The sequence below is a fragment of the Neolamprologus brichardi genome, chromosome 4 (assembly GCF_056152115.1).
Source record: "Neolamprologus brichardi isolate AB-2024 chromosome 4, ASM5615211v1, whole genome shotgun sequence".
NCBI lineage: Eukaryota > Metazoa > Chordata > Actinopteri > Cichliformes > Cichlidae > Neolamprologus > Neolamprologus brichardi.
The window spans coordinates 5,999,432-6,023,682 of record NC_142107.1 but is presented as its reverse complement, the minus strand read 5'-3'; the positions used below and the strand labels follow the sequence as shown (position 1 = coordinate 6,023,682).

The window sequence follows — 24,251 nt, the reverse complement described above, 5'->3', positions numbered from 1 at the left end:
CGGAAAAGCTCTCTCTCTCTTTCCCCCTCTCTCCCTGCATCCAGAGGCTGCTGCCCATGGAAAGGCAAGCCAGTTTTTTTTTTCATGACATCAAAAGGATCAAATGTATTAAAACCCACTACTTCCATCCAGGTAGAATCAGGCCTTACAGTGCACGGTTGAAGGGTTTTCCCCTCTCGTGCAGGAGTAAAAAACGTGAACGTTTGCTTGCATGCGTGCGCCCAAACAGCTTCAAAGTGTTGCATGCCAAACAGGAGCAACAGCAGACACAGGGGAGAAGGGAGTCAAGAGAAAATGGGGAGTGTGAGAAGATAAAAGAGCGGGAGAGCGAGATCTTCTCCATGTGTTTGAGGGAGAGAGACGGGGAGATAGCTGTGATTGATTTTTAATGGCCCTTTATTTACATATAGATGAAGACAGAATTAGCAGAAGACAGCAAGAGAGTGATTCAGTTAGAGGATACCCTCTGACAACTTTAAAGTCGAGCACAGAGCAGATTTCTCCTGCACAGCAGTGTCCGTGTGCTTCGGATTCATCAGTGCTTTTCACGGGTGAATAACACCTGAAATCACCTCTGACTCTGGCCTTCGGGGATGGTTTAGGAGAAAAGATTGCTTATTTATTGGGCGAAACCAGAAACACTACGAGATCTGGATCTCTTTGTGATGCCACAAGGCAAGATCAAGTAGCACGTGAACCTACTCATGGGTCTAAATAGCGTTCTTCTGCAGATGTTTTACCCATCGTGCCGATCACAGCACGTTGAAATTGCAAGTGAGAAAGAGAGACGCTGCTCTAACATGGGATTACTACAGGCTCCAGAGCAGGAAGCAGAAAGTGACTGATGCATTTAGCACTAAAAGAGCCGAAAGTAAATGAGTGAGGTGTCAAATTATAATGTGAATTCCGGTATAGTGAGGGGGACAGGAGGGCGGCTAGGTGTATATTGGGGCATCAGGTGCATGGATGGAGAACAAAGAAGCAGAGAGAGCGCACAATTGTGTTCACATCCATTATAAGAGAGAACACAAGCAATCTCATGTCTTCCTTTGTCTCTCTCTCTCTACCTCTCTTGTGCCCATACACTCAGTGGGTTTGCAGGGAGCTAAAGAGGTATGCGCAGTGGGCACACAACACGGTGAAGCCTGAGTGGTAACAGACGATTACTTCCACTGGGCTTCTCACGGGCGCTCATGCACATGTCAGGGCACACAGAGCAGATGGCTGGGGCCTGAGAGAGACTGGATGAGAGAATGACCGGAAAAAAAATGGACAGAGGAATGAGGTGACAAAGGAGAGGAATATGAGGGGAATATGGGGAATTGTGTAGCAAAGTTTGAGGAATTGTGTCTAACAAAAGGCACATTATGTCAGCAAGCTTGTCAGAAATTTGTTGCGCCTCAGCTCAAACAAAAAATTGGCCCTGATTACATTGTTATGGTTATTTGGCAGGTATTAGAGCAGCCCCCAGAATCATTAAAGATATTATACAACTGTTAGTCTCCATCGAGAGAGAACTGATTTGGCAGTGTAACCTCAAATCTTGTTAGCTAATTTGCAAACACTATACTTCCACAGGTTTTGGTGAACTGGGTTTAGCAGCATTTTAATGAGCATTTTTAAAAAACAATGTAGACCTTATATGTAACCACCGTGACTTTTTCAGCTTCTGCAATTTAAAGGATCCGCTTGTTTTGTTGGAGCCTGAAGTGACTATATGTAGATAAGAGGGTGGGGTGCTAAGCTATCAGATAATGCTAATGCTAATGTAGCACAGATATTTCCACAAAAAACACTCAAAGGGAATCAACAGCAGAGACACAGCGGAGAGGTCCTGTTCAGTGACTCTGATTATTCAAAGTCAGGCTTCAGGTGCCTGTGTTGAGACACCTGTTGATCAAAGCGGTCATGCCCCTTACTCCTGCAAATAATAACAATAAATGACCCCCCCCCCCACGGAGTTGCTATGACTAATTTAGGGTTGTGAGGCTGGGGCCTTTCCCAGATGTCATAAGGTACATTCAGTCTGTCATGCAGAAAGGACCCAGGCTGGATTTTTAAATCCAAAGCACTTTACTATAAGGCGACAGTGCTAACCACTACATCACTGCCTTGGTACACTGACAATGGGGACCAAAATGGTTAATTGTACCAGGCTGTAAACATGCTTTTTAATGCTATAAAGTTGGGCATTTTAACATCTGTGCATCTGTGGAGAACAATTCACTTCTGAAGCCAACTTGAAGCAGTCACTAGAGTAAATACAGTTTGGGGATTTCTTTGTTGGCTTCAGTTTCCAAATTGGAAGGTTGGCCCTTGGTCTCTTAAGGTAGCACATTTTTGACTCCTCTCCTTACACAGTTCTTATAAACACGAGAATTTAAAACTCTTTGTGCGTTTAGCAGAGGCTTCTTTTTGATACGGGTGATAGATGACAGAAGGTGAAATCCATTAGTCGGTGAAAGAAAAATAGCTTTACTACAGTCTTATTTTTGGAAAAAATAGTATCCAATCTTCCTTCGCATGCTTAGTTCGTATGCAAAGGAAAGTAGACCTATAAGTTCAGCAGCACATTGGTATTCATACGGTTTCCTTCTCCTGGTGTCTGTTTTTTTCAAATGGAAAAATCTCATTTTAGAATGAAACTCTTGAAATAGAAAAGGACAGAGGGATAGAGAACCTGGGGAATGAATGAAATTAGTTGCAAAATAATAGGAGAATAAGTGTGCAGGGGGAAAGAAAGGGAAAACGAAGCAGAATTATTTTAGTATTTAGCTATTTTTGAATTATTCTTTGTGTAATTGGGCACAGTGTTACAAGTATGGAGTGGGGGCAGGAAGAGAAACAATACAGAGGGGGGGGGGGGCATCCAAATGCAAGCATGTTATTTACTGAGTTTAAAAAGCCAATAAATAAGCTGCAGCGTTGTAAAATATTAAAATGAGAAGAAAATGGTTAGATTATGGTGCAAAGAAACAGCTTTCCCCTCATTAAAAACTGCTTTGACAGCAAATATGTGTTATAAGTGTCTTATACTGCAACAAATGAAAGTTCCCCTTTGTTTGATTCCAGCAGGGTAGGCTATCTTAGCACCCAGACTTTCACTGTGAAACCTCTATGGAGCAATACCTGCAAAATTGTAAATTGTGTTGCATTATCTTGCTGAAATAAGCAAAGCCTACCCCCAAAAAGGCTAGTCTGGACTGTAAAATATGCATCCGTCCATTTGCTTCTGCTTATCCAATTCAGTGTCTTTGGGGGGCTGGAGCCTATTCCAGCGACTGTACCATAGGGTCGACTATGACTATAAAATATGTTGCACCAAAACATGAATAAATTGTTTAGTTTCAGATCTTGACAGAGGAAAGTGGAGAATATGTGCAGGGAAACAAAACAGAAAAGGAAAAACAAAACCTGACCGCTAAAAGACCGATACTGATACCAATATTTGCTAATCAAATCTACGCGGGACAATATTTTTTTCCTTGAGACACCCAAACTGATTTCTCTAACATTTAAGTGCATTTATTTGTGAAGCCATAAAAAGGTAATGTGACAGTAGAGTCGTGGATTGTTTGTTTATGCTCTTTCTCAGTCTGCTTGTTGCGGTTGTGGTGTTCCAACAACATGTGCCAAGAGAGAGAATCTCATAGTTCCCTCTGGTGGACAAACTCAAACATTTTTGCCTTAGAAATGCAGATACCATATTTCAACAAACTGCTAATATCGGCTCATATATCCACCCCCATATATGGGTCAGGCTCTAAAGAAAAATGACAAATGGAGAATAATGGTTTTGAGAATACACACAGTGCCTCAAATTAGCTCAGTTTGGTAGCAAATGGTCGTGACGGCATAAAGATGCAGTATGAAAGATGAAAGTGAGGACAGATGGATAAGTGAAGGTATGAAGTGATGAATGAAGTCACAGATGAGCTAGTGAGGGATGGAATGAAAAGCATGCAGTATTTGGGACACTCTTTTAAAAACCAGAAAGTAACGCATACATACCCACACATCCATGCCCTGGGTTGTGGCATAGCAAGAATCACACTTATCACCCTCAGTATCAACCACTCTGACCGTGTAAATAAATCATAGAGTGTGTAAACTATGTTAATCTAATTTTTATACCGCGTAGAAGATAGTAGAAAGAACAAATGTGGCCACGGCGGCACATGCAATTATATTAACCGTTACATAAAGATAATGCAGCTTGAATTATTGATGCATGTGAAATCTAGTTGTGTGCGGATCGGAAATGTGGGGTTTGTGACCGTGAAGCACGAGGGAATTGCGGCCGTGGCTTAGCAAGAGAGATTTTTTATTGCCGAAGTGTCTGCGTGGAGAGCGTCCTGTGATTGAATATGTAGAACAGGAAATGAAATGATACCTATAAAAGCGCCTCACTTTCTTATTGACGGATCACCAAGAGTGAAGAATTGAAATTAATACGCGCACGCACAGGGAGGATCTGTTTTGTGCCTCATGCTCGTGAGGAAATAGCAGTCTGTGTGTGTGTATGTGTGCATGTGTGAACACTAGCCAGTAGTATGGATGCGCCTGCCAAACATCATTTACGGTTGTGGTGCCAAGAAACGGTAGCCTTTGTGTGACGACAAACTGCCCAATACGATTTGGCTGGGGGTGCTCTCTCTCTCTCTCTCTCTCTCTCTCTCCCTTTCCTTCTGTATTTCTTGCCCTCTTTTATTATACCACTTTTTTTCTGCCTACCTTGCTTTACTTCCTCTATTTTTTTTATCCTCTACTGCTTTTCTCATCGCCCCAAAATATCCCTGTACTGCTGCAGAGTTGTGACAAGGAAAAGAAAAAACCAAAAAGACCACAACACTCTTTTGTTTGTCAGATTTCCACGGCACCAATTGGAACTGAAAAATAATCTTGTCATCCCCGACTCGCCTGTTTCTATAAATACCATATTACACCAAATTGGTGCCATTTTGACCCTTTTTTATGAAACTGATTTGTGCTGAGTGTCGTCGCTGTGGCTACTCAGAGCAAAGGCTGCGTGTGTGCACTTTCCCTAAATCATTTTCCACGACGGATGCTGCATCTCATGAAATTGTCTAACAGCTTGCTATCTGTTTTGTTTTGTGTGTGTGTGCATCATCTCAAGAGAACACGAGAAACAAATACTAACAAACAAATACTAATATTCATGCATGCACAGTGCACATTTATAGAACAGTGTTGTTTTAGTTAAGAGCATGTCCACCAAAGCTCCTCTGTGGAGACTTTCCAGACTGTGTGGGCTTCATAAGGCCTTTAAATGGTGAAACATAAGACTGGAATGCTGTTCTTTAACAGATTCTGCTCAAGTTCTCTTCTGAAAAACTGTAAATGTAATCTGCTCCACAGGTAATGTTACACAAACAAAATTCAGTTCAGTTCAATTCAATACTGAATTGAAGAAATACTTTTAATAATCACAAAAACACTTGCCTCGTGGTGTTTTATATTATAAAGACCCTACAATAGTACAGAGAAAACAGAAAAAATACAATAATCAGATGAGTTCTATGAGCAAGCACTTGTTGACAGTGGGAAGGAAAAACTCCCTTTTAACAGGAAGAAACCTCTGGCAGAACCAGGCGAGGGGAGGAAGGAGAAAAGAGAGCAAAAATGAATAATAATAACAAACAATTAAATGATGAAATAGAAGCTTTTGCTAATTGGATCAAACTGTGACTATTGAGCAACACGGTGGCATGGTGGTACGGTGGTTAGCACTGTTGCTGCACAGCAAGAAGGTCCTGAATTCAATTTCACCTTCAGGTCTTTCTGTGTGGAGTTTGCATGTTCTCCCTGCGTTTGCGTGGGTTCCCTCCAGGTACTCCGGCTTCCTCCCACCGTGCAAAGACATGTAGCTTGTGGGGATAGGTTAATTGATTAATTCAAATTGCCCAAAGGAGTGAATGTGGGTGCGAATGGTGGTCCGTCTCTGTGTCTTAACCCTGCCACAGACTGGCGACCTGTCCAGGGTGTACCCTGCCTCTCGCCCTATGACAGCTGGGATAGGCTCCAGCACCTCCTGCGACCCTGAAAAGGATAAGCGGAAGCGAATGGATGGATATGACTATTGAGTGGACTGTGTGGAAGGACTTTGTGATTATTTTGTCTCTCGGCTAGTGAAGCAGGATGGAGATGATCGCTCCAAGTAATGTATGATGCATTTACAGCCTGAATTCAAACAAAAGCCACTCCCATAGAATTCAATTACTTCACAAGCTGCCAGGGCAAGCCTGCATGTAATCCTGAGGCTTTTTGACAAAGGAATATGACGACTTCTTGACAGAGACACTAGGAATCCATTAGGCATCAGCACGCTCTCTGCAGTGAATGGACTGAGATTTTGGATGATTCATTCTCCGGTCTCTTCTCTCAGTGTTTCTGCTTAGTTGGGCAAGAGATGGGTGGGGGGGCAAGCATTCCTCTGCTTGTTTTAAAAACACAGGATGACACAGTTGAGCCCACATGCATTATTCAGCTCACATTAGAGCCCGTCCTTTGGAGTCTCAATTTCATTACAAAATCACAAGGTATGACAAATTCTAGCCTACAGAAAGTAATCTGAAACTATCATTATACTTTGAAATAGACAGTGGAGAACAATTTTTCTCTGTGTTTCAAGCAGTTTGTGTTGAGCGGTCATAAACAACAACAAAAAAAAGTCAGAAAATAAAAAGCATTTCATTGCACTTCTTAGGCTGAAAGGCACCCATGATTAGGCCAAAATGTTTGTGACAAAAACAACAGAAAGGGCCACTGAAGGCACTTGACAAAGAAACTGCACGCCACACGGCTGGTGAATAGAGAGCTGTGCTCGCCCCTGCAGCCTTCAGAGGGATTCAAGCATGCGATGCAAGTATGTGCACTAGTTGATGGGGAGGATCGGATGTTTGAGGTTCTCAAACTCTTTACAGTCTGAACAAAAAGCAGATCGCTTCTTCCTTGGCCTGTGGCCCAGACCTTTCAGAGACATGAATCACTCTGTTCTGCTGTCTGTCCATGAAAACTTTTGCCACCCTGTTGATTGCTTTCTATGCTATTTTGTCTTTAATGTTAATGGTAAGAGTGTGACCTCACGAAGCTGTGCTGCCTGTGACAACAGCACGCTGAACAACAGCTCCTGTGAATCAGTTATGCACCAGCGGTCTCCGCACCCATGCAAAAACGTAAGGGCCTGTCAGTGAATCCATAAATCGTCAACAATACACATGGACGCATTATGTGACCATATGTTTCATGCCTTTCTGAGCTCGCTCACGCTCTACTGTTCAGCACACCTGCTCATAAGTCTTAGAATGCCTGATGATGTTTTATGTTCGCTGAGCACTGGCTTTTCAAGGAGGCCGTGAGTGCTCTCTCCACAGGGGAGGGGTTGCGTAGAAGCGATGATGTCGCTTCGCTTTTCTGTTCGATTTGTGCAGAGTAGCTGTGATCACCGTCTAACCTGTTAGTCACGTTGGCACACACAAACATTTGTTTTCAGCGAGGTGCCCTCGATCGCCGCACTTCTGCCCCTCCGTCAGAGGCATGCACTGTCTAGCGTCCCATGCTATTTGTAAGACTCGCCCTTTTGTATTGGTCTGCTTTTTTCCCTTAGCTTTATTTAGTTTGCTTCATATTTACCTATGGGGTACAAACTAATCTCTTTGTGAGTGTATCTGTGTTAGCAACATTAGGTTTTTTGATGGGTTAGAAAAGATTTGTATATCTGATTTCTTTCCATACAACTTGAGTATTTTGGAAAAGCGCGTCAGTTCGGTGAGGCATTTAATAAAAACCTGGGTGTGACCTTTGCACCCAATGGTTTCATACACTGTTGAACTTTTATAGATTTTTTTCAATGTCTTCTAGAAAGAAGTAGAAAGAAAGAAAATGCCCAAAAAGTTTTTGGGATTTACCTACCTGGATGATTGAGCATGCATCAAAAAGTTTGTGTATGTTTATTAAAATAAGATATTTTAATATTTACCATAAAATTAATCAAACTTGTAATGCAAAAAAGTTGACATGATGTAAGGTTTCAATGCTTATTGATCTATAAGATTTCAAAAGAGCGCTTAGCAGTTGGATTAATGGAGTGATAAAAAACAATGTGGGCAGGGATGGAGCATCATGTCCTCTTAGGCGAGGCCTATTGCAGCATAACTAAGAGATGGTTCAGGGTAACCTGATCCAGGCCAAACTGAGGAACGTTTTAAGTCTAATCTTAAAAGTAGAGAGAGTGTCTGCGTCTTGAATCCAAACTGGGAGCTGGTTTCACAGGAGATTTAAATTTGGATTAAACAGGGAGTCAGTGAAGAGAAGCTACTATGGGAGACATGTGCTCACTTTTTCTAGTTCCAGTTATTGCTTTCGCTGTAGAATTTTGGATCCAGTGAAGGCTTCTTATGGTAATTTAAGAACAACCTGATTATAATGGATTACGGCAGTCCACGTAAAAAAATCACAAACTAGTTTTTCAGCATCACGTAGTGTTGGGCATGGTGGCGTCTAGGGTGGACCTAGCGTCTCACCAAATAATAGCTGGGTTTGATAAGCAGAAGAAAACGGATGGATGATTTGCAGTAAAAACAAATTGCAGAAACATTGTTGTCTTCTTTGTAATGATGTCAGTAAATCTGGAACCCACTGTGAGAAAAAGCTAAGTAAGCAGAAGGTACTTTCAGCTGCCGTCTCATTTTCCAGCACTTGATTTGGCACAAACTTTACATCGAATGCCTATCTTGACACGACCCTCCCATTAATCCACGCTTGGGACTGGAGTTAGGGTCACACTAGGTGGATTAATGTCCTCCCAGATATGAACCAGAGATCTTTACTGAATAAGGCAAATGTGTTAACTGCTATACCACAAGTTAAGCTAATGTAAGCATAGGTGGGTCCAGTATTTTGGCAACACCTGGTTGCTGAGTGATAGTCTGTTCCTCTAGCTGCCAAAAGTATTGAATTTATCCTAAAAGGCTATTGATGTAGTGCATTTCTACACAAGAAATTGTCCATGTAGTAAAAATTGGGTCAGCTCTTGACAAAACAATTGACCAGAACGGTCAACTCTAAGACTAAACACTGATACTTTTGTTTAGCAATTATAATGTTTACAAGTTATACTGACTATGTTGGTAAAAAAAAGTCCAAATGGAAGACTGTTATCATTTGTTCTCGAGCCATGATGTTTATGTGACAAAGAGCACTTTTGGCTGCCATTTCTCATATTTTGTGGTAGATAAAGTTGAACTGAATGATCCTCAGTCTGCCCACTGTTACGTCAGCCTCTTACGCGCACGTACATGCACACATTTTTATTTGTCTGCTCTGCAAAACACTGCAAATAATGCCATAACTGAAAGTATCTATCTGACAGTTTGTCTATTATTGTCATAGAAATCCTTTTGTACTGTAAGCTGAGTAGCATTCTTTGCCGATTGGCAAATGTTGGGTTATTACACTATAAAAATGTCTTGTTGCCTTTTCTGAATACTGAACAGCTTGCTCCTGAATCATCTGATTCTTGCAGTCGTGACCATAAAGTTTATACTTGTTAGTCATCTTCTTTTTCTTTCACCCCTCCACAACTTCCTCACAAGGCCATCTCCCACCTCGCAGGGTTTGTGTTTAACAAAGTTACTAAGGAGAAATGAAGACGAAAAAGAAAGTTCCTACCTGAATGTGTGGGTTTTAAGAGCTGTGCATTAACAACTTATCTGTGCTTTTTCTCTCCCTCATCGTTCCACACCTCTTTCTCTCTCCAATCTCATTCACGCTTTGATCTGTCTTCATCCGTCTCTTTCACCCCTCAACTTCCTTTCATGTAGGGGATGAAGTGGTTTGGCAGTATGTCCCTCAGCAGCAAAAGAAGTAAGAGGAGGAGTAGAAGGGGCAGCAATCGCAGCTGTAACGGCGGAAGTAATAGCACGCTGCTCTCCCTGGCTCTCCTGGTGGCGTTGACCATGATAGCCGATCCCGTGGCAGCTCAAAAGCAGCGAACTGGTGGCTCAGAAAAAGTGCCGGTCCTGAACATTGCAGTGATCCTGGGACGCACGCGCTACATCTCAGACCGGGACATCCGAGCGCTGTGGACCAAAGAAGACCCCATTGATGTCAACGTGGTCACACTGCTGGTCAATGAGACTGATCCAAAAAGCATCATCACCCACATGTGTGACCTGATGTCAGGAACCAAGATCCACGGCGTGGTGTTCGGGGACGGCACTGACCAAGAGGCCATCGCCCAGATTTTGGATTTTATTTCCTCGCAGACGCTTATACCAATCTTGGGCATTCATGGAGGGTCGTCCATGATCATGGCTGACAAGGTATGGAGAAGTAAACTGATGAGTGAAAGCCAGGATGTAGAGTGAGTGAACGGAAAGATGTTGTTGATGATGGATGGACGCAATAGTGAGTAAAGTATATGAGAAAAGACTGATGGTTAAATTGCTTGGCTTTGTGTGATTTGCCAAAAGTTGCGGCTTTCGGGCATTTTACTGTTATAACCGTCAACAACTCGTGAAATCAAACTCTTGCCGAGTGAAGGGAGTTCTCACCAAATAGCTGCACCTCACATAATATCATCAGTTGGTATCTCGAAAAAGAAGCTGCAGAGCCAGGGTGTAGATGGTAGAAAGATGTGTGGAGGAGCGAAAACAAGGTAGGAGGATGAGGTAAGTATCTGCAGAAAAGTGTTGGAGGACTGGTTTGGAAGGAGAAAGTATTTAAAAAGAACAGGAGAAAGGACAGAATGAGGGATGTAGTGACTAAACAAGAGAAAGGCGAGGAGAGAGCGCAAGAGAAGGAAATGTGAAAGGAGTGGGTGTTGCCGTAGCCTGGCTAACACTGACTGCGTGGTGCAGTGTGCTCTAATCTGGGAAATCTCCATTCATTGTGCAGGATTCCCTCAGACATGGTGCAGGAGTCTTGATTGGTCCCCTCATTTGAATAAGCAAAGCCAGTCTCATCGAACCCTGAATAGGAGCAGATGAACAGCGCATGATTGTGTGGTTTCATGTGTCAGTGCTTAGCTCCTGGAATTTGTCATATTTGCCAGATTGTAACAGAGGGAGCGGGGCAAGATGAGAATTGTTATGTGGAGATAATAATTTCATCATATTAAACTGTTAAAGGACACCTTTAAGAAAGCAATCCTTTGTGATACAAGTGAAAACCTATATTGCATCATCCAGGTGAGCAACAACGGTTTTGTCCAAAACAAATTCTTCCCTGTACTGTAGCTCAGCAATTGGGAGTTTGTTGAGTAGAACTGAACGCCATTTATAAATATATATTACCACCTTCATTAGTTTAGAAGAATCAGAACCAGAAAAGAGGACAGAAATGCACATGTGCGTAGTAATAAATAAAATGTACGTAGTGATATCGAGCAACATTGATACAATAACCTGCCACAATCATAGAATTTAAGGTTCACCACTGCAGATAATGGAGGAAAACTGCTCCTCTGTGCAGTGTGTTACAATAATGATGCCATTCTGCGTTTTAATGCACTGGTTGTCCATGCACTGATCTCACTGGGTATTGCAGCAGTCCTCGCTCCTTCTTGATCACCGAAAAAACACAACATATCCAGAGAAAACATGTCTAAATATGTACATTTGGTCATGCACAGATGTTGGCTGAGGAAGGCAGAGAGTGATCTGTCTCTGGACATATCTGGAGCGGTGGCTCTGAGAGGTGAAGCATACTGTTACTCAAGAAGACAGGAACTAGAACAAAAAGCTGCAAAAAGCACACAAACACAATGAATGTGTCATAAAACACAACGGAAACAAAAAAATGCCATCATAACTCACAAAAAAAACCAAAACATACCAGAAGTGTTTTGAGGAGACAATAACGTGACGGAACAGCTGCGGACATGACAAGCTTCCAGTAAGTGTCCAATACCAAACAAGTACCTACAGTATTATATGAATCATGGATTTAAAACACACATGACATGCATCTTTTGCTACCTGACAACACCGATGAATCCACTGCTTATTTTAAGTGTGTCTCAGTGCAATCTTTCACTTATTTTAGCTTCTGTCACTTTAGCAGTTGCTAGATCACATTATTGTCTCCCCAAAGATACTTACATTGTGTTTTCTGAGGTTTCAACTTCCATTTTTTTTAAATATATAACTTCCACTGTGTTTGTTGTGTTTTGTATGCTTTTGACTTTTTCTGTTTGCTGGTGTTTCCTTAAGTCTGAGTGTGTTTGACCTCTCATACTCAATATCTTTAGATTTACATTCTCACATTTGCTGTCGGTGACTTCGATGAAAGCCTGACCAGCTTTATGGTGTTAGATATATGTATAATTGCTGTAAACCAATGAAACTGTTGTGCTTGTTTCGTTAGTGCTAATGTTACTCAAGATTACAGCTACACTTCCTCTGAATTCTTTCATTTCCTTCCCCATCCTAATGGCTGTAGTGTGTCTTAAGTCTTTTCTACCACTTTTCTCTAAACATTTCTCTCTTTTCAAGATCCTCTTGTTCAAGAAAATCTTAAATCTTTTGGTCCATTTGCCCTTAAAGGAAAAGCGTCAATCTTCGTGTTTTATGCCTATCTTCCTCTAAAGTAGCTCAACAGATTTTCCACCAAATCTGACCCTGTGGTCCACAATAAAACATGCAGTTTGGTTAAGACTGTAGAACCTCTCAGAGATTATCTTGTTTATTTACAGTAAATATACAAATGTCTTAAAGGTACTGCGGTAATGGTTTATTGATCCTGTAATGCTAGATGTGGCACAGTTCTAACAGATAGGAGGGATGGAGAGAAGCAGATAAGTGCTGCAGGAGAGGGCTGAGGAGGAGGGAGGAGGTGTGAGCTGGAATAGAGTAGGTGGAGAGGGGATGCGGAGAAATGAAGGGGTAAGAGATAATCCCTCTTTTTGACCAGAGGTGATGTTGAGTGGAAGGGAATTACTGAATGTCCTGATTGGCACCTGCCACACTCCACCTATTTCAGTAAAACACACACACACACACACACACACACACACACACACACACACACACACACACACACACACACACTTAGTTGTGCTTCCTTCAGGGTCACAGGACATTACATTGACTTACAATTATTTTCTGTATTTTTACTCAAACCCAAACTGTAACTACTCCCTGCTTAAGGCCTCAGTCACACAGGTCTAGAGACAGGTTGGCAACCACCAGCTGCTAGGCCAACATTAATATTTCCATACAAGCTATGAGTGACAAGCAGCAATGTGCAAGTGACTGATGAAATCACAAGGTTTTTGGTGCAACATTGCAAACCTCTTTGCCACTGGTTTTTAACCATTTTTAGCAACCTTCACAAACCATTTGGCAAACAGTTTGTGAATACACAAATTTTCCTCACACCTGATCAGTCTTTAGGCCTGTATGATGGGAACTTTAACAAATGTTTTCACAGTGACTGTCACCAACCTACAGCAAACCCTTCGACCGGTTGGGGAACACACATTTTTCCTGGTAATCAGTGTTAGCAAGGCATATACCAAGTGGTATCTAGGCCTGCTAGTAACTCTAGCTTAAACTAGACTTAACCTTAGGCTAGACTTAAACCAACTCTTAACACCAAACTGCAATTATTTTTGCTACGGGGACAGTTCTCTACATTTTGATTGTGTAAATAGATTTTTGTCTCCACAACACTGCTAATAGAAGTATACACTAGACTTGTAGTCAAGATTGCCTAAACCAAGACCAAGACAATAGCAAGACCAGAGGGTATCAAGACCAAGACAAGACCGAGTCAAGACCAAGACAAAGTCGAGACGAGACCGAGACCAAGACAAAAAAGTTTAAGCGTGTCAGGCATATTTATGTATTTTTGCAATGCACTCGCACAGCCCTCCTCACCGCTGTCTACTGACTCACTCACTTACTGAGAGGACAGATGCACGCTCCACCTGACTGTCGCGTCTCTCACCCTCTCTTTTTTTTCACAAAATGATGTTATCCTATATCCTCGCATGTGATTGGCCACAATATGGAGGGATTAGAGCATAGCTGGGCAACTGTGTGAGAGCTGAGCAGCGAAAGGAAATTAAGTGAGGAGCCGCGTCTCGCTCAATGGGAGTCGATTCTTCTGATTCACTACAAAGCACTCTGTAAGCATGGCTCTTAGAGCTGATGCTTTTGCGCATGACACATTATCGAACGTTACGTTGTGTGCCATGGATACTGTTGACTCCAAATCTCCCGACCACTATGTCGATTTGAGACAGCAAGACCGAAGTCCGTCGAGACCAAGTCAAGACCAAGACCACGTAAAAGTGGTCTCTAGTATACACTATATTTCTCCTGTCAGCACATCATATTAGGAGAAAATATTCCACTTTAAAGTGCTCATCACAGCACTTTGTCTTCTCTTTGCTCTGCTTTGCACCTTTTGTGTAGCTTTAAACCTACATAGTGCTCATCCAAGATGTAAATAGTCCTTACACATTAGATATGATGGACTGTATGTTCCTTTTGAGTGAAAACCTTGTGACTTACATAATATAATACGTAATAATGCTTTCAGCTCAGTCACTACATTCCAAAAAAAAAAAAATCGTTTTCAGTGCATAAAATTCTTTGTTACTCTCAATACTTTTTTACGTATATTTTTGGTGTGCAGAGCTATAAATTGTTATAGGAGTGGTTGGACTGGTTTAAAAACATTTTCTCATTGTGTTTAATAGGAAATTCAGGCTTGAAGTTTGACCAGAAATGGTTTTCTGTGCACTTTAACACATGTTAAGGGGCATAACTTAATATACGATGAAGACCCTTACAGACTTTGCCTCTGTGGTTTCCTCTCATTTCTTTGCAAAGGTTATATAATGTCTCACCCTCCGTAGTTAAAGGTTTATTCGGCTACTTTAGTGAGTAGCCGGGCCTCCGTGCCGCCTTCTTCCAAGCAGATTTCCGCTAATCCTCATGTGAAATATGAGGTGAAGCTCGCCTCCAATGATTATGCCTCGTAAGACCCTCAGTATGTTTGTCTGTTCACGATTACGCCTCCGCGCTTGTATGATGTGTGTGAAAATTCCCTACGTATACGTTACATGCTTTAATGCCTTTGCGTGCACTTTACCTCGTGCGTGTAAGTTTTGTTTGCCTTGAGGCTAAATCTCTTGGTGCTGTTGACTCCCAGTCAGACATTTCCACGTTAGCCTCTGGAGAATACCATCTAAGAGTTTCCCCCTGTAATACTCTGAGAGCAGGCAGGACTCAAAACGCAGACTCGGATTGTAGTTTGCTGAGTTTATTTACAGTGATGCAAAAAAAGGGATCATGTACAGTCTCTATGCAAAGTATCCAAGCCGATGGTCCAATGGGTTCCACTCTGTCTTTAGGCTCGATAGCGAAACAGACTTCTCTCTCCAACTCACACTCACAAATCATCATCGAGGAAAGCAGGACAAACTCCTGGACAGAAGAGAGAATGGTGAGAGGCGGGCATGTGATCAGACTTACAGAACCGAGATGAGTATCTACTGAGACTGATTTGAGGCTCAAGTGCTGAATAAGGAATGTCCTCCGTATCTGAAGGGAGCTGACTAATCATCAGATGAAAAGCAGGTGAGTTGATTGTCGCAGGTGTGCCAAGCTGGAGGGCGGACCAAGACATCCCCGCCTCTGAACAGTCACTGCGCTGTTACCACACAGACCCACAACAACAACAAACAAGAAACCCTGACCCAGAAACGGATAAACTCAGAGACTGTTAAATAACTAAACTATGGAAGCTCGTTTCCGCCACTAAAAAAACAAAAACAAAAAACAAGTATCCATAACTCAAAATTTCAAGTTATTTTCTTGAAATTTCAACTTATTAACTCAAAATTTCGAGAAACGTAACTCGAAATTTGGAGAAACATAACTCCAAATTTCGAGCTACTTTTCTCAAAATTTCGAGTTAATAAGTCAAAGTTTCGAGTTAGCTCTGCCAATCAGTAATCTACGTGAATGAGGTCACTTTCTTGTTACCCGAAAGCATATGACGCAGAGTAACGTGCACTCAAAACCAGATCGCAACAAATTGGCGCTTTCGCGAGTACGTTTGCTGATAGTAACGCCATGTGATTCAGCTAATAACACAAGGATTTCATCATTTTTGAAGCCACGCTGAAAACACTCAGCAATCTGTGCGTTCATGACTGGATGTAATACCGGTAGCTTAGCTGTAGCATTTGTACCTGAGGGCTTCAGCTTCCGGGTAACAAAGAAATGACGTCATTTACGTAGATTACTGATTGGCAGCGCTAACTTTTCTCAAAATCTTTAGTTAATAAGTCGAAATTTTGAGAAAATAAGTCGAAATTTTGAGTTATGGAGCCTTTTTTTTCTTTCAGTGGAGAAAATGGGCTTCCATACTAAACTGTACAAAGCTTAAGTTTCATTTTCTTAACTTAAATCAATCAAACATCTTTGTATACATGTTTGTTTCCGGGCACGAAAGACCCAAAACAAACATGTATACGTTTCATTGCGCTCTCACTTTCCTTGTATTCATTGTTTCCATTTTCTGCTTTCTCCACGTGTTGTCCTTGATCCTTTAGCCCATCGCTCCATCCTGCTGTCTGTCTTTCTTGCTTGTTAATTAGATGCATGTTGCAGTATCTCCACTCCTTGTGGTACTCCCTCCCATACATTCCTCAGCCTTTGTTGAATAATGCAGACTTGCCTGTATTGAAATGAATACGTTATTGATTAAGGAAAGAAACGTCTTCCCCTGCTGCAATCTAAGCAACTAAGCCTGACTGTAGCACCCTACCAAACTTATATAAAAATGTCAGAGCCCAAGTTTTTTTTTACTAAATTTGCGGTGTTTTAGTGTCACATACTTTGTCGTTCCTTTACCAGTTTTAAGGGTTTGACTAGATGTCTAACCTAACTCGTTGACTGGACTCAATAATAGCAGCTGGATCGTGTTGGTCACGAAGCCTTAACTGTGTATTCCCGAGTCTTGTCTGTCCTGACTCTAAGCTGTCGCATCGAGTCTGAGCCGTCTGATGTCTTCTGTTGCTGCAGCTGCTTTCTTTCCTTTATTCTTTCCTGTTTTTCATTTGTAGAGCATGCCACACGAATTAAACCATGGTCTGTATGCACCAGATGTGTTAGCAGTGATGGGAGATGTCCTTCCCTGTTTTGCTTCTTGAAGAAAAGACACTTTACTTCTTAATTAAACAGACAGTGTTCAAAGAGTCAGAAAATTTGTGTGTGTGTGTGTGTGTGTGTGTGTAGTCTATATTGTTCCTCATAAGTCATGGCCTTCCTCTGGACATTGACTTTACACACACACACACACACACACACACACACACACACACACACACACACACACACACACACACAGAGCTTTCACGTAAGCATTCATCCCTAGAGCAGCTGTCACTTCATTTACATGGGTTGATTAATTAATATTTAAGCAATTTAAACAAATGAATGAACATTGTGCCTGCTGCGCAGTGAAGCACGTATTTCCTATTCTACATGCGTTCAGGAATAAGGCTGAGACTCTCAGATTAGCCTTCAATCACCCTCAGTTAAATAAAAAGCTGGTTTGAAAGCCCCCATTCAGACTGAATAGAGGCAGCTGTTCGCTCTAGACTGACTGTACCTATGACCACCTGTGTGAACAAGAGGCCTGGTAAGCCAATGAAATTAAATCTGGCATGGTGTCTTAAGGTTAGCAAAACTGGGCTGAGAGTTGTTTTCTCTTGTTTTTCTCGAGCCAATCAGTGGCGAGTTACGTATCCGGCTTCTGACATCACTGTCGGGTAGCTGTGGCTCTGGAGACAGACACATAATTGCAGTGTTTTTGGATCGATTCCTGGCTTCTCTTGTCCATATGACACTGAAGTACAAAAACAAAAGCATCCAAAAAAACCCAGAAACAACTGACTGGTTGCTGTAAAGAGCTTTGAATGGAAGTCATTTACAATTTTAGCTGCACAACAAAGCTGTTAGAGGTTCTTAGTCGGCTTCCAATTCATTATTGCCACATTATTAAAACAAAAACAAGTTTAACTGATTCTCTTTGGGATACTGAGTTAAAATCAGGTCTGCATTTTTCACTGAAAACACAACTTACACAAAAAGAGCGTGAATAAAGTGGCATAGCGCAGGCGAGTAAAATATAAAATGACGAGAGAAAAATCATTCAATGGGAAGAAAATTACACAAAAGAAAGGAGCACGATTAAATTGTGAAAGTTAAAATACATCAAAATAAAAACAGTGTTACCTAAAATAACAATGCCGTTTAAAAAGGTGCTTTAAAGTTAAGTTAAAATATATGAAAATATATATCCAGAATATATCCAAAAGGTCAAAGGTTTACAGATTTTTTTTTTACCACTATTTAACCCCATAAGTGACAAACAAATAAACAGATTATGTCCATAAATGTTTTGCTATCTATTCAAATGCTGAAGGTAAACCTTAGTGTCCACCTGTTAATGTTATTAATATTATTGTTTCTCTACAAAGGCTTTGTTACCTGTTTGAATAAGTGTAGTTTTAAATTGCAAATTGAATAGTTAGTTGAGGCTTTAGGTTTGAAAAGAAAAAAATCTGGTCCTAATTTTAAAAGGTTTCAAAATAAGTTAAATGCAACAGCAACACATAACATATTACACTATCGTTTATTCAAACAAGACGAAGCCAATATACAGAGGCAATTTGTGAAATACTAAGCACGTCCTTACAGCTTCTATATAAATTAATAAGGGAAGTAGCAGACAGCCGCTTCTACTCAAATGTATCTGAATAATTGATCACAAGGAAGTATGAACACCTCTATGAAAAGCAGAAGTTTTGTCAGTTTGCTGGTTTGGAGCATTTATGTGTGTGACAACACAAAGCCAAGAAAAAGACCAAAACAAAAAAAAAGACTGAACCAGTATAACTCGTTTGGACATCCTGCCTGGTGTAAGCCCCTTCTGTAAAAAGAGCATGGCAGCGCAGCTAAGCTGGACAAACCACAAGACTTCTGGAACAATCTCTTTCAGAAAGACAAAGCTAAGGTGGAGATCATGTGTCCATGATGTAGTGGTAACTTTGTGGATGTGTAGGGGTGATGGTTGGGGCACTACGCAGTCACTCAGTTGACCATGATCTTCTCTGGTTATCAAAGTAATCTAGAGTCACATATGAGGACATCTGTCCGACAGCTAAAACTTGGCTAAAACTCGGTCACAGAACAAGACAGTGATCCCCAGAGCAGCAGCAACAAAACGACCGAGAAAGAAAAGAATCAAAGTGTCCAGACTTCAACCTGACTCAAATGTGGTGGGATCTTAAGAGAGCTGTGCATAAATAAATGCCCACAAAGCTGTAACAACTGTGAGGTAATTGTAGTCGTATTTAGTCTAGCTAGCTTAGAGATGACGACATTTCTGTTGTTAATCTTGCTCATTATCTTGGCCTTTTTTTCGTCATCGATCATCTTTAAGTCCAATCATATGTGGCTGAAAGAATGCCCTGCCCCTCCCAGTTCACATAGTTGGCTCTGGCTGTGCAGCGTAGATGTTAAAAAGAAAAACCATCAGCAACTGTTACCCAACGTTTCCATTCAACTAATTAGGCAGTGACGCACACACAGTATCCACTGCAGTATATGCTGCGAGTGTATTTTTGTAATTTATTGATCCATAATGATGAAATTTTGTCGATGGACCCGAGGACCCGAACAGTATTTTCTAATCATTAATTTACTAAAGTATTCTCCTCTACTACAGATGTACACAAGTGTACTCCTGGAAATTTGTCTTTTTTTCTTCCTTTTTTAAAATTTGTTTTGTTTGTTTTAGTTTATTTATGCATTTTTTCAAACCAACTGGCCACACGCGCACACCTGATGTAAATGCCAGCATTGTTGTAGTAGATTTGTGTGTGTGTGTGTGGTGTTGCTGTGATCAAAGGACATTATTCATCCATCCCTGTTGTCGTCTCCCCTCAGGCTGTATAATTGCACACATACGTGCACACGCCCGGGGCGCGCGGAAACACACGCACACGGGCTGTCTGATGTTTGTTGCTGTCGGCTTGTGTCAAATAGCAAATAGAAGTGGGAGGGAAGGAAAGGAGAGGGAAAACAAGTGAATAAAAATAACATTTTATATCATTTATGAGTTTGTCCAATTACTGCGTGGAGCCATTTGTTTTTGTATGCCTTAAATCACACTGCCATTTAACTAGAGCATCTTCAGCCTGCTGAACCACAGGCAGGCTCTGCTGCACAGTAGCACACTTCTGCACAGATAGTGTGTGTGTGTGTCTTCATACGCTTGTACTTTATCAATATCATGCACACAAATTGATTTGTTTTTGTGTCTCTGTAATTGGTTATGCGCCTGTGTGTGTGTTTAGTAATGGCATCAATAGAAACTTTTCTTATTGCCACACTAAGACCGTCCTCATTGAGTTTCCTGTAATAACAGCTTGCTTGTTAGCGCTCTTAGTGTTGTGCTTGTGTCTGACTTTGATTGTTAACATAAAAACACTGAAGTGGATATATATATATATATATATGTGTGTGTGTGTGTGTGTAGGTGTGTTTTATTCTAATAGCCAGATTCAGCTGTCGTCCAGATGAGAAATGGCTTCTCACAGCTCAGAGGGGATCGATTTGGATGAATATGCGGGACTGGGGGAAATAGAGCTGTTCACTTATTCTATGACTATATTTCTCTTTCTTTTTTGCCTCTCTCTCTCATCTCCCTCTTCTTGCAGGCTCTCCCCAATGACATCTGTTCCAAAGTAGTGGAAGTTTTTGTTTGTGCCGCACAGTTTTCGGCTCGCCGTGCATATCAAGTTTTCTTCTGACTCGCCTCTCGCGCTATCCCCGTTTTCCGCTGTCTCCCTCGTGGAGCATCTCTCCTTTCACCCACCCTCTCTCTTTCTCCTCCTGTCTCCTCAGTTCTTGTCTCTCAGTAAACGTTCATGTCTCCTTCCCTCTGTCTCTCGGCAAAGCCTCAGCCTTAGCCTCGGGAATGGCGGAGGTTTATGCAGAGATTGCAGCAGACACACATACTCACGGGCACATTATCAAAGCATTTTAACATCATCAGCTGTAGCCAGGTAGACGAACTGGATCGGATTCCTGGGGTGGGGAGAGAGAAAAACTTATAGCCCACACTCTTCCTCCTTTAACTTAATTGACATTGGCACAGAATAGAAGACCCAACGCTGTGTAATGTGACGCCTAAATGGGAATATAAATTGATTTTGATGTTATTCTCGTGTAGACATTTACTTTAGTCTTTAATCCCCTTACGTGCCTCATCTTCTCCATTTTATCCGCCTGCCGCTACTTACTCCTCGTTTCCACCGCTGCCTCCATCCGCTGAACAAATCAAAATCTTTGTCGAGCTCGCTCCCGCAGAGAGAGATGCTCTAATAACGTCGGCCTGCGCTCGGCATGATTTTGACGGATGATGATGTGCAGGAATTGATCATGCCCTGTCATGTGTATTCGCTTGCAGTGTGTAATGCTGCTACATTGACACCTCCTCAAACAATTTATTTGGAGCTAGTGCCATTATTACTAACTGCTTCCTTTTTTCCCCTCTGTGTGTGTGTGTCTGTGTACACGGTTAAACTAACAACAGCCCGGCTAACATCAAACTAATCCCCTTGTCTCTTTGCTTTGCATTTTTGGCTGTTTTTTGTGTGTATTTAAGTTAAGAAGTGTATGTGTGTAAATGACTGAATAATATGTGTGAAAGTTTTTTTCTTTCTTGTTGATTAACCCAAATGTCTCAGCAGTAAATTGAATTTCTGATCTGCCTCTTGTCAGCGGTCATAAGCTGACACAAAAACCCCACAATAAATATAACATAAGCTCAGCAACTGAGAGACTGAAGAGGCATGCGGAGAATAACACAGCCATCACGGCTCTGAAGGAAAGAATTTTTGTCATCTCAGCTTAATCCTGACTAATATACAGATAACGCATGCATGCAGTTGCTGGCTCTGGAAGTCTTTTTATTCCTCATCTTTGTGTCACGAGGCAGTCGCATCAGCACGAGTAAAAACTTTTAAAACCCCCCCAAAAAACCTTCAGTCGCCAAAGCCTCAAAGAAAAACATTTTATGAGTGTTGAAATTGTCAGATTAAATTGTCTACTCGGGTGTTTTAATACACCTAAAACCTAGATCCTCATTCTCTCGACACACTACAAACCGGTTCATTACGAGCGGGAGCTACTTATCAAGCCGAAGCATCTTTCAGGAGAACGTGTCAATCATAAATACAGTTTGGAGAGAGAGAGAGACTTGAGCGAAGGGTTGATTTTTCAGAGTGCATTATTACCATGCGCTGTCGCTCACACCTCCTCAGATACATACGGATGAGTAAATATCAAATATCTTTGCCCTCAGGGATGCTGACATGGCAGCAAATTTATGATGATGTGAATATGCGCTTTGTAACGGTAAACACATCACTCTATTGATTTCATCCACGCTGACAATGGCACGGGGATCCAGATTGACAGCTTGTTAAGGAGTTGACAAAGTTTTTCAGGTAGCAGTAGGAGTTACAAAGTTACCGCCCTTATAAGTCTGCAGCTACAGCCTCCTTGATATTTATGACTGCATTTATAGAGTCATAAATATCCCAGTCATGTGCTGTGGATGACAAGCCAATAGCCCTATTTATATGATTAATCAGCACTGGTTTTTGGTGCATTTTAAAGATAGAGTTGTTTAGTCACAGTATTAAATGAGTGTGGGCAGACAAGAGAATTGAGCTTGATCAATATCGGATTTTTAAGACTGATACTGTATAAAATCCAATACTCCGACATTAGCTGATATACAACGTATGAAACAAAAACTGATTTCTCAAACATTTTTTATGTGTAATAGTTATTTATTTATTTGTTTACACTCTGCTTAGATCACCTGGTTGTTTGTGTTTAATATGGTTCGAAGGGTGTTTCTGTTATTTGTTATTTTAATTTTCATCAGCTGCTATACAGCTGATATTTAATATTGAGCTCTACCAGAAAACTCAGACCAGCTAGGAAGCATGATAATTAAAATGTTAGAGTTTGTAGCGGTATCACTGCCAGCTCGCAGTCAACTTTGAGTTTTGCATTTTTATCACCGAGCACTTGAAGATGATTAAGGCTACGTCAAAGCTGAAGTTGGACTTAAAGTGGACGTCATCCTTTCAGCAGGATAATGACTCCAACGCATGTTTCAAAAGTGTTAAGTAAGCACAGAAACTGCCATATCAGCAGCGATGAAGAGCAATGAACTTAGAATTGATGCTGAGACACACTGGGGTCCAAGTGGTGAAGTGGGGCTGAGCAGGTGGGAGAACCTGATGCAGCGATGCAATGGACTCATTTCAAACTAATTCACAAATATTTATTTTTTTCAGATATTTCATAGCAATAAAAAACAAACAAAGCAAAAAAAAAAATCAGATTCCATCAGTAACGCAGCATGTACAGATAATTAGGATAATGCACACTTTAATTTTCCTCTTTATCGGCTGCCTCTTGCTGAGCAGTCCTTACTTTGAAAAACATGTTTGATCTCCAGCTCTTGAGCCTCTTTCTTACATGTTCAGAGTGTTTAATTAAAGATTAAGGCAAATAAAGACATTGTGTCTGTAGCTACTGCACCAAATTGTGTGCCAAACTGCACAGAAACAGCAAGTTTTATCATAATAGTTTTAACCTGTTTCAAACAGTGCACCTGAAATTACCTGCTGCTGCAAAAACACTCTGCTCATTTATCCTCACTCCTCTGCTGCAGGGCTAGCTAGATGCTGAAGAATCACATTCACATTTTTATTGACATCTGCATGACAGGGATGAGACGAGAAGAAGGAAAATAAAGATATGTCGAACGTGCAGGTGGTGACTTGTGAGTATCTTAAAGGCATCATGTGGAAGAAACACATGAAAAATTAACTGACTTAATATTAATGTGCATTAAACTGCCTGTCAGATTTAAATGGGGCTATCATGGGTTCCTATCTATCTGTCTGTCTGTCTAATTGTAAAATTGAGTGTAGTGTAGTGTTTTAGCTGCATACATGCTATACATGGGTCTTTTCGGCCTGTTAGTAGATGGTTGCTAGGCAAAAATTTGATGTCATAATATCCGATGTAGACAAGAACCTTTAGAGGTCTAAGATGTACCTTAGGACCCTCAAGTGGTTAGCAGGATGGATGGATGTATTACAGTTTTTCTCAGTT

At 41.3% G+C, this 24,251-nt stretch overlaps 1 protein-coding gene across 2 annotated transcripts in view; it reads left to right on the top strand.

The window, feature by feature from the left end:
- Positions 1–24,251, top strand: part of grin2aa (glutamate receptor, ionotropic, N-methyl D-aspartate 2A, a) — a 168,874-nt gene that overhangs the window by 5,761 nt on the left and 138,862 nt on the right. For both annotated transcript variants that reach the window (XM_087839679.1, XM_006798054.3), the window contains exon 2: positions 9,843–10,343. In XM_087839679.1, coding sequence (XP_087695805.1) covers positions 9,846–10,343 — 498 coding nt within the window. In that variant the 5' untranslated portion in view covers positions 9,843–9,845. The remainder of the gene's footprint in view (positions 1–9,842; positions 10,344–24,251) is intronic.